General features: G+C 33.6%; 2 protein-coding genes across 3 annotated transcripts; one reads left to right on the top strand and one right to left on the bottom strand.

The window, feature by feature from the left end:
- Positions 1–835: 835 nt before the first annotated feature.
- On the top strand, positions 836–3,766 carry LOC100248700 (stress enhanced protein 1, chloroplastic). Its single transcript, XM_002285310.5, has 4 exons — positions 836–1,001; positions 1,100–1,201; positions 3,136–3,314; positions 3,488–3,766. The coding sequence occupies exons 1-4, from the start codon at positions 941–943 to the stop codon at positions 3,590–3,592; spliced, it is 447 nt and encodes a 148-aa protein (XP_002285346.1). The 5' UTR covers positions 836–940; the 3' UTR covers positions 3,593–3,766.
- Positions 3,767–4,651: 885 nt separating this feature from the next.
- On the bottom strand, positions 4,652–7,263 carry LOC100243540 (uncharacterized). 2 transcript variants are annotated; one of them, XM_010649598.3, is made up of 5 exons: positions 6,956–7,263; positions 6,798–6,853; positions 6,088–6,137; positions 5,209–5,351; positions 4,652–5,111 (listed from the first exon to the last, which is right to left on the bottom strand). In XM_010649598.3, exons 1-5 carry the CDS (start codon positions 6,973–6,975, stop codon positions 4,913–4,915), a joined length of 468 nt encoding a protein of 155 aa, XP_010647900.1. In that variant the 5' UTR covers positions 6,976–7,263; the 3' UTR covers positions 4,652–4,912. The 2 variants fall into 2 exon arrangements, with proteins under 2 accessions (XP_010647900.1, XP_002285342.1); XM_002285306.5 differs by having other exon boundaries at positions 5,209–5,354; positions 6,956–7,262.
- Positions 7,264–10,673: the final 3,410 nt, after the last annotated feature.

The raw sequence follows: 10,673 nt of genomic DNA, 5'->3' as shown, positions 1-10,673 counted from the left end.
AGCCCCAAGTTGAAGTTCTCCTCTCCTATTCTTCCTTCCCTTTGAAGTCCTAAAATCTCAATTTTATAAAGTTGTTGTCAAAAACCTCGTATAATTTATCTTTGTCCATGGGGTGAAAATTTGCAAAATCGCCAAATAATTTCTTTAATCCTAAAATCCTCAAATTTCCACCAAAATTTGCCCTAAAAATTCCTCAAAATTTCTCTCACTCTTTTGAAACATCAAACAAAACCTTAACCCTGACCAAGTTTTATTCTCCCAAAATTTCCTTATATTTTTTAGGGAGATCAAAACAAAACCCTAACTCTCTTTCCTGACATACTACCCATTAAAGAATTGGAAGTAAAAAAATTAGTGTTGAGCTCCATGTCTTCTATTAGATGTCAACCTTACATTAGCTTCCTTGGGGAATGAGGGTTTGGGCTTGGAGCTTCACCAAGCAACAGGGGAAGAAATGATCGATGGAGGAGAAGAGACGGGAAAGAGGAGAGTTGCATATTAAGGTTAAAATGGAATGATCATTTTGCCCTCATTTATTAAGAAAATGACAATTATGTCATCGATCATGCGAATAACACATGTCTTTTTGTCCAAAAAAAATAATGTCATCTCTAAAAAAATATGCACATTATATATAATTTAAAAAAATGAAGAGTACATTGCTCAATTTTGAACTCGACGAGATAATATGTAAAAACACATTATAATTTGGGAGGGAAAAGTATAATAACCCCTAAAATAAAATAAAAATACTAACCAAATCATTCTTACAAAATTAAGGGCTCTTCAGAGGTCATATGGATAGGACACGTGTCAATTACCCAATTGGAAGATGGTCATCTTCAACTGCCACAACACCCCTTGTGGAGAAAACATTAAAAAAAGAGATAAACATTGAGAGGGCAGTGTGGCTTCGTACCTCCAACATTCTCAAACGGCCATGGCACCACCTCAACTCTCTGCCTCAGCCTCCGCCTCCTTCTACGCCTGCATCCCCACCTGTATCCCTCTCTCTACTTCTATCCATCTCTGTATTTATATATATATATAATATTGGTTCAATTCAAGAATTTTCATACTTCAAAATTATTGGGTGCAGATGTATGTGCTCCAAGCTCTGCAAGAGCCTTTTCCACTCCACGCCTACCCATTTCGAGTTTGGCTCGAATTCGATCTCCGTTTGCCTCCGGCTCTCCACTCTGTGAGTATTAAGCTTTATGTTCTTCACTTTTTTTTTTTTTCACTTGGTTTGCAATTATGGGTGTCGTATTTGGGTTTTCACACCCTGATTCTGGGGTGCTTTGTGATGGTTGAATGTGGAAATTGTGTGAATTTTTCTGGATGGAAGCTCAGTTTTTGGCATTGAAATGACTGAGGGCATGGATGTAATGGTTTATTTGGTTGGGGGTATTCTTGGTGGGCAATATGCATAAAGGCCCTCTATCCAAATGAGGGTCAATTCCTTTTTAGGCTATTCTGAAATTTTGTGGAACCAAGTAGGTTATGAATTTATGATATGTTCATCCTGTAGTATCTTTTACAAACAATTTGTAGAAACTTATGATACTCCATGTTGATGTCAGTGCTCATACATAAGAGGATCCAAACAAGAAGGAAAAACAAGGGATTCTCTTCATGCACAACATATCATTTACTTCTGTTTGTGGCATTAAATCTAAATCATTCATCATATTGCACATTAGTTTCTTATGGTTCTTCAGACTTCATTAGGAGGCCAATTGAACTGGGAAATATGATAACTAGTTCTATAGAGCATGGACAGCTCAAAATTAAAGGGATATATATATATATTGGTGTTGACACTGCAATAAAAGGAAATAATAATGAATTGGAGCTAACTGTGAAAAGTACTGTGCAGAATCTGCTGATCTTCACATTGTCTCAAATTTTCAAATTGGGCTTATTAGCTAAATAACAATTGACACTCGTGTCTTCCTCGATTTCAAAGTCTGCCCGGGAGTTGTATTTGATTTCTTTTTTATATCAAAAGCTAGTTGGAGCTTTAGGCTATGTTGTCTTGGAAAATTTGAAGGGAAAATTGAAGGAAGGAAAAAGTGAAGGAAAATAAAAAAATAGATTTAAAATTAGTAATTATCTTTACATGATTCCTCAAACTCACTTCACTTATTGTTCCTTTTCCATATAAAGATTAAATAATTTGAGAATGTATAAGCTTTCAACTAATTTTAATTATATTTGATTTTTTTTAAAGAAAAATCATGACCAATCAAACATGAAAAAATCATTTTTCTTAATATTGTTTTTCCTTTTTTGTGTACTTTCCTATAATCAAACATAGTCTTAGCTAAGCTTCATTCCGTTGGGGATTCTTGATACTTTGGTCTGTGGTAGGCCACGATATAAGGGCTGCAAAGACTTGCCAAAGCCACCCACTTGCTTCAGTGACCTAAGCTTATGGCATTCATCTTAGTATGATTCTGCTGATGATCCTCTAACTTATTAAAAATTGAAGATGAAAGCCACAGGTCGATATGCCCGAGTGGTTAAGGAGACAGACTTGAAATCTGTTGGACTTCACTCGTGCAGGTTCGAACCTGCTGTCAACAAAACTAATTTTGTTTCTTTTTTTATTAGTTAATTTTTGTCCCCATTGGGACTTGGCCTTGAACCTGGAACTTCCGACAAACCCTCCCATCCCTTTACCACTTGAGCCAGGCCTCAAGGTCTCCCTTGTTTCTCAACTATGTTTTTACAGTTTTAACATTCTAATTTTTCTTCCTCCTGTTGGATCCAAAAGATCGGATCAAAAATCCAATCTGTTGTTTGCACTAAGAATTCAAGCATTAATTTGATCAATCTGTTTATCTTTGTTTTTTATATCACTCCCGGGTTGTTTACAAAGAACCCCCTTATAGACACCATTGGTCTTTCATTCATCTCTATAATTCTTGTTGGAGAAAAAAAAAAAAATGTATGACCTCTCTCAAATGTCTTTCACTACCTAGTCAGCCTTGCTTCAATGTTATGCCCTATTTAGAAAAATGTAGGAAAATAAGAGAAAATTTGGAATCTCACTACTATTTGTTGTAGTAGTTCCATTTCATTTCCTCAATATTCTTAGTTACTAAAGGTCATTTTGAACTTCATTTCCAGTGATATGCAGATCTTCTCGTCTACAGAAACCAGCATGCAGAGCAACATCGGTTTCTATAAGATGTGAGCAAAGTGCCAATGAGGGCAACAGTTTGGATGTATGGCTAGGACGGCTTGCAATGGTTGGTTTTGCAGTGGCTATCAGTGTCGAGATAGCAACAGGCAAGGGACTTCTGGAGGTATGTCACATACAATATGCTTTACCTATTAGGCTATTACATGATTCCAATTTTCCAAATGCATATTATGCAACTTAGATTTCCAGATTCAGATTTGACACTTTAAACCCGACCCAGAAAGATATATATAATTTGCATATCTTATAAAACCCATGTTCCTTTTGATCTTGCAGAATTTTGGGCTGACAAGCCCCTTGCCAACAGTGGCCTTGGCAGTTACAGCGCTGGTGGGCGTTTTGACAGCGGTCTTTATCTTCCAGTCAGCCTCTAAGAATTGATCGCACTTGAGAAATCACCTCATGATTTTGTGGTTTTTTCTAATTATCAATTACATTCTTGTTATTTGTTGTAATTTTGTCTTAAAGCTGAAGAAAAGAGTAGCAAAACATGATAGTATGCCAAATGTTGAAAGATTTTAATGTGTAAAGGGATTTTTTTTGTCTTTGGATCTACTCATACCCAGCTGCTTTTCCAGAATATCTTGGGAAAATGGCCTAGATACTGCACCTATATGCATCTGGAGCAAGATAAATTTTATTAAGATGGTTTTTGAACAGGAGATCTTTGGATTGGGGATTGGTAACATTGGATGGTGCAGCACAGTGAATATATTTTCAGGAGGGTCTTTTGTTTGTTTTAGTGGGAAATGGACAAATACATCTCTTTTTTACTGTGGATGTGACATTATCCATTTAAAGATTGCTTTTAACCTACAAAATAGGGCCATTTTAGGTTTACTCCCATCCACATTGGCACTATTTTTTGAATGATCTCAACTGAGAGCCCTAAAAAAGTGAAAAATAAAAAGGAAAATGGAACAAACAAACATAAGTAAATGGGCTGATCAATGTCTTCCCCTTAGGGTCCTATTGTTGGGAAGATTCTTCATCTTTAATGGTGGTTCAGTAAATCTAAATATGATTTAGTTAAACTTCATAGAGAAAGTTTCAACATTCAAATCAGCATAGTTCATTCAGGTCAATTTTTGGATCCCAGAAGCACATGAACAGATGCATCCTTGAATCAACAAAACTCTTAAGCTGGAATATGATACAAGGGGAAGAGTTTGGCCCTATTTGGCAAGATTTTCGAAAATAATTTTCCAAAAACAATTTTCAAAAATAATTCCTAATTATTTTTAGGAACAAATTCTATTTAAGAACTCGCTTCATATTATGCACCCTTTAAAATATCCTCTTAACTCTTACAAAAAATAAAACACCAACCACCACCACCAACAACTAAAAATATCAAAATTTGTTTTGAAAAGCACATATTGCAAACAGGGCCTTCATTTCTAGCACTGACATACACAAAATGCAAGTAAATGAAAATGAGATCAACAAAGCTGCAATAGTAGCTTGACTTCAGATTTTAGGAACAAAATGGCATAGAGGACTCCAGGAAAGCCCTAGGAATTGAGAAAAAACCCATTTACAATGTCCAGTAATCAGGTGTATCAGAAATTAAAGCCCCAAGGACATGACATGAACATAACAGGGACACCGTATTCAAAATTTAAGCAATGGAAAGTGCCAAACCTGACATGAACATACATAGGTCATGAACACAACTAAAAAAGAAGCTCCTATATTAAATCACATTTCCATGGATTGAGGACCTAGGGAAGCCTTCGATTTTTGCTTTTTAGCCTTCTTCCCTTTTTTGCTAGACCTTTTTTCTTGTTTCTTATCTGGAGGCTGTGTGCTCAGTAGGTGTTGGTGAATGGCAGCCAACGGATCTGAATGGAAAATTGGATGGTTAAGAACGGTTCTCAACTGATCTCCTTCCTTCATTCTGGTTACAATAAACACATCATTAGATAATCAAGATTCTGAAAACAGTATAAGGTACAGGAAGACTAAAAATAAAGCCATGGATCTGAAGCACTTACATCAATTTTTGCCTAGATTTGCAATTCACTTTAAACTCGGTTACAGGAGCAGGTTGCTCTTGAGCCTTCAAATCTGGAAGGACCTCCGAGAGGGAAGAGAGATTGTATGCTTTCAATTTCTTCTGTCGGCTTCTAAGTTTTTTCTTCTGGTTAAACAAGATTTACATCTTCAGAATGTTGTACTTAATGAATTTCTTTCAAAAATTAGTACCTCGAATAAAATATAAAAGCAGCATGCACCAATAGCAATAAAGTACAGAATAATATTGGAACATTGAAAAAAACAACTAGTAAGGACCGCTTTTCAAAATGGCAATACAAAACCATCAACAATAAAGTCCATGTAAATTCATTCTGTTTACAAAAAATAAGAACCGATGTAAATCATCCTAAAGTTAGCAATCAATGACACCACAACTTAACGTCAAACTCCATAACTTTGGCATCATTTCTTAGCGAATTGTTGAAATTTTTAATATCATATCATAGATGACAATGAAGTTCCTCTGTCAAATCCACAACTTTGGCCATTACATAACTGACCCAATTTGAACACACGCATAAGCAAACAATAAGTCCATGTAAATTCATTTTGTTTACAAAAAATAAGAACCGATGTAAATCATTCTAAAGTTAGCAATCAATGACACCACAACTTAACATCAAACCCCATAACTTGGGCATCATTTCTTAGCGAATTGTTGAAATTTTTAATATCATATCATAGATGACAATGAAGTTCCTCTGTCAAATCCACAACTTTGGCCATTACATAACTGACCCAATTTGAACACACGCATAAGCAAACCAACAGTAGGCCATAAATAGTTACAGCACCAACATCAATGACAAGAACATTGACAAAAGTAAGATTCTCACCTTATTAATACCCTTTTTGGCACTTAAGGAAGCAACTGTATCTCTAACCTCTACAAATAAACGAGAAAAAAATGAATTTAGTTATAGATAGCCTTTTCACAAATGATACAAAGTGAAATTTAGAAATTGAAAAAAACCACACATATAATGAAAGCATTAAACTGTTATTAAACTCATCCAACCACAGTGAGTTGTTTCCTCATAACTACACGATGCCAGATTGCCACATACATATCATATGTCCATTCAGGTTTCTGGTCGGCCTCTCTCCGACCTTGTAAAGGAAGAAAAATTCCCTATACAGATCTTCTTTCAACAGATACAAAATAATAACACACTGCAAAAAGAATTGTATTCGTGCATCATATTATATTACGATTTTCATTCAGGCAAATGTGTCTTCCCTTTAATTATCACTTGACTGATTAATGACGGTTGTGTAAAGAAAAACTTTCATACATGCCATTGTTCAATATTCGCAAGATAATATTCGGACCCAACAAACAAGCCTTGTATATAATCAAAATACCCGTGAAATTGAGACAGCATACAACGTACCAATTTTTTCAAAGCTATTATCGGATGATGAAACAGGTGTTAATATTTGCCCTAATTAACTAATTCACTTTTCCCAAAGGCCAAACAGCCTAATGCATATATTTCAATATATGCTAGATCACAATGAGTCGCAAAAAAAACTTCAAACTTACTGGAGTAGAACTTCAGTTTCTTTTCGAACTTCCCGACCTTTTTGGATGATTCTGACCTGCATCAACATTCATCAAATAATCAGAAGAATAAAAACGAAAATCAACACTACTCAAAACAGTAACAAGAACGTAACAATGTACAAGTATATGAGATTTACCTGACGTTGTCCAAACCCATGTCTGAAGATTTCAAAATCAAAGCTTAGATCTACGCACAGAAATTCGTCAGAGAGAAAATTAGGTTTGTGAGGAGTTTTAATGGGTTGAGACGGCGGTGGAGCTAGTCGAAAGCGAGGGAAGGCGAAGAGAAGTGAGAGATGAGTGACTTTGTGAAGATTTTAAGGGGTTGAGGCGGCGGCGATTACGGCACGGCGTTGGAGCTGGCCGCAAGGGAGGGTTTCATGACAGCAGACGAAGAGAGGTGAGAGGTGAGAGATGAGTGACGACTTTAAATTTTTTTTTATTTTAATCTCTTTAATTTATTACTTTAAAAATTACAAAAATACGAACACTTTATTTTAAAATTTTTATCATTTTTATTTAAAAAATTAAAATAAAATAAAATTATCATGAACTTCCTTACGACTAAAAAAAAAAAACTTTTAAATATTTTATAAAATATAAGTTTTAAATAAAAATTAATTTGATAAAATAAATAAAAGTTTAAAATACTTATTGGATCAGATTCTAAGTCAGGTTTGGGCTGGGCTCTCCCACCTTTCTCCTCCATCCCAGCCCAATTCAAATTATGTGAACCAGATCCAACATGTCCAAAACTCAAAGGTCAACAAACCCAATATTTTGTTTTGTCCTTCCCTGTTCCAAACTTCCAGTCCATCATTGTCATGCTCCTCAACTACACATCTGTTTCCAATGCAATCTGGCCAAGAAAGCTACCACTCGGAAATTGATACTTTGAAGACTATGTCTACCTTTATTTGCCTTCGAGGTGCTTGCTTTTTTTAAGACAATTTGCTTTTCAGACTTTATATTATCGGTATTCTATTTATTACTTATTTCAAAATAATTATTAAATAAAAAAAACTAAAATATTTTTTAATTAATTCCAAAATACAATTTAAAAAGCATTAAAAAATTAAAGAAAACTCAATATATTACCTTCAACATCTTAAAAAGTCAATTATTTTTGTTTTTTTATTTCATAAAAAAAACTTAAGAAATAAAAAACAAGTGTGAAAAAACAAACCCATCTGAAATTTGAAAAACAAAAAAAAAATTCAAAAATTTTTTGGTTTTTTTTATTGAATACTCTATCGATGTTTAATAATAAATAGAAACAGAATAAATAACTTAATACTTAATACTATTAAGTTATATATAGAATTAAGTTGGATTAACTTTTTAAGTAATAAAAAAATAAATATTAACTATATCTTTTAACTAAAAACAAGCAATTTATATATATAAAAGTCAGAATTGAGTTTTACTGTTTGTTTTTTACTTTTATTCGCTTCAAATGTTTACTTGTTTGCCATTCATTTCATTCAACGTTAGGCGTTTTTAATAATTGAGATATTTTATCAAATGTATTTAAAAAATAAATTAAATCACTTAATTATATAAGGTGATTAAATTATTTAACCAACACTTAAAAATTTGTTAAATATAAAATGGACTGGCACCAAGAAAAGGAGGAGGTGGACCGTGGACAAGCCACGTGCACTATGATCTCACATGAGATATTGGTTTCAAACTTTATCTCTACTATTAAAAAGTCTCCCTTTCATTACTTTAATCCTACATGCATTAATCTTAGAAGAAAAATATTTTCCGAAGATCCAAACACGGAGTTGTTTGAATAGATTAATGCGGCGCCGTCCCCTAGTCTAAACTAGGATTAATTAATGGAGAATGTTATGTTATTTTGAAAGCATCTTGCCAACTATTGTGTTTGGTTTAAAATAGTGGTTGAAAACTTGCATAATAAGAAAGTATGAACCACCCTTTCACAGTGTTTCTGTCCCCTCACTATTACATATTAAATATACCAACTTGTACATTATTATTATTAGCAATCAAACCCAGAAAGAAAAAAGCGTTTGTTCCAAAAAAAACTCATTCGTATTTAATTGACTTTTTCGTCAATTTTTATAAACATAAACAACTCTTTTTATAATCACACACAATTATTATTTGAGTTATTTTAAAACGTGTCTTAGTTTTTATCTTTCATCATGAGTTCATGTGTTATCTCCTCAACGGTGAAGACTATGATAATTGTATTTACATGAATATGATCTTTGATCATGTTTTAATGAGTACGACTTATTATTCATGTTCATAAAAATGCGGACTTTGTTTGTGTTCTTATGAACACGGGTTTTTGCTCGTATTCTAAAGAGCACGGGACTTTAATTTGTTTTGGTACCCTAAAGTTGGTAACATTATGTTGGTTATGTTATAATGTCGATTTCATTTCTTTTTTTTCCCAAAAGGATGAGGATGCTATTCTTCTTTTTCCTTTTTTTTTCTTTTTTTAAGCACCCTTTATTCCGAAAAAATGGAAGTGGCTTCCAGGAAGGGCCCATGTGGGTTAGGTTCCCTACCTTTTTTCTGTGACACAGCTGGTCCATTGTCACACTAAAATTCTCCATCATCTTCACCCCTTTTTTTAATTTGTTCTATAAAACTAAATAAAATTAAAAAAAAAAAAAAAAAAAGCCACGTGAGGCAGATGAAGGGGGGGAAAAGGGTAGAGTAATAAATGAGGAGGGTAGTCACGTGAGGAGCAGGGATTTAAATTCAGTGTCTCCAATGACGTCGACAGCTGAATAATGGAGGATTGAGGAGAGACCAACACTGCACCTAGGCCTAGTGCTCTGCAATTCAATTTTCCACCTCTAAATCTTGAGTGCAAGCAATCAGTTTGTGGAAGACCACTTCCCCTCTCTGATCCTCTATCGTCCTTTGTGATTCATTTTCTATACCACTTCGATGCAAGCCATCATTGCCATTTTACTCTGACGCTCGATAGTGTAATTTCATAATTCCTACCAATTTGTTTATTCAAGTGCATGTATTATTTTTAGTTACACTCGACCGACCCACCATTGCATGATGGGTGTCGAAGCTCATTTGTGAACTCCATGGCGACACGACTAAGGGTTGAACTTTCTATCACCTTCTACTCTCGATTATTATAGTTGAGATTACCAAAATGCGATCGACATATATTAAGTTTATTTCAGACACAATATTTAAGATCAAAGATGATTAGAGTTGAGATTATCAAAATAAAATCGAAGTGAAAAATATATTAATGAAAAATAAAGCTTTTCGGGTCACCTTTTGAAATATTTAAGAATTATGATTTGTTGTTTTATTGATCATTTTTTTTTTCTTAAAGTCGTGAATAAAACTAAGAATACGAGAAGCATTTTTTTCACACAATACAAAAACTTTAACATTTGTTTTTATGAAAATATGAAAACATTTTGAGAAAATACCTTATTTCTTGATAAAGAAGAATTATATTATTACTTTTGTTTTTATCGATAAAAGAAAATGCATTTTTTCTTTTCTTGGTTTCTAGGGAGAGAGAGTTGTCAAAGTGAGAATTTTTTTTTTAATAGTAATAATTTTTGGATAGTTTTAAAATTCCTATAAACTGTTCCTTAATTTTCTCGTATTTGATCGGATTAGTCGATTTTGACACTCAAACTCAACTCCAATATATATATAATAAGATTTAGAAAGACATCATTTTTTGTTGTAGATTAGTTATAATAGAGGAAGAAAATGACGTAAAGAGACAAAGAGGTTGATTTTGATGGGAAATAAAAAGGAAAAAGCTCAAAAAAGAGACATTAAGATGTGAAAAGGGAAGGTGACAAAATGGGACCATGGGAAAGAAAA

Source organism: Vitis vinifera, chromosome 3 (genome assembly GCF_030704535.1).
Source record: "Vitis vinifera cultivar Pinot Noir 40024 chromosome 3, ASM3070453v1".
Taxonomy (NCBI): Eukaryota; Viridiplantae; Streptophyta; class Magnoliopsida; order Vitales; family Vitaceae; genus Vitis; species Vitis vinifera.
This window is presented reverse-complemented; position numbering and strand designations above follow the sequence as displayed.

Excerpts from the sequence above, each read along its gene's own strand:
- LOC100248700 (XM_002285310.5), top strand. The coding sequence starts at position 941 with ATGGCACCACCTCAACTCTCTGCCTCAGCCTCCGCCTCCTTCTACGCC. Across the intron at positions 1,002-1,099 it reads CTACGCCTGCATCCCCACCT|ATGTATGTGCTCCAAGCTCT; the intron begins GTATCCCTCTCT and ends TATTGGGTGCAG. Across the intron at positions 1,202-3,135 it reads TGCCTCCGGCTCTCCACTCT|TGATATGCAGATCTTCTCGT; the intron begins GTGAGTATTAAG and ends CTTCATTTCCAG.
- LOC100243540 (XM_002285306.5), bottom strand. The coding sequence starts at position 6,975 with ATGGGTTTGGACAACGTCAG. Across the intron at positions 6,854-6,955 it reads ATGGGTTTGGACAACGTCAG|GTCAGAATCATCCAAAAAGG; the intron begins GTAAATCTCATA and ends ATGTTGATGCAG. Across the intron at positions 5,355-6,087 it reads CCAAAAAGGGTATTAATAAG|AAGAAAAAACTTAGAAGCCG; the intron begins GTGAGAATCTTA and ends TTGTTTAACCAG.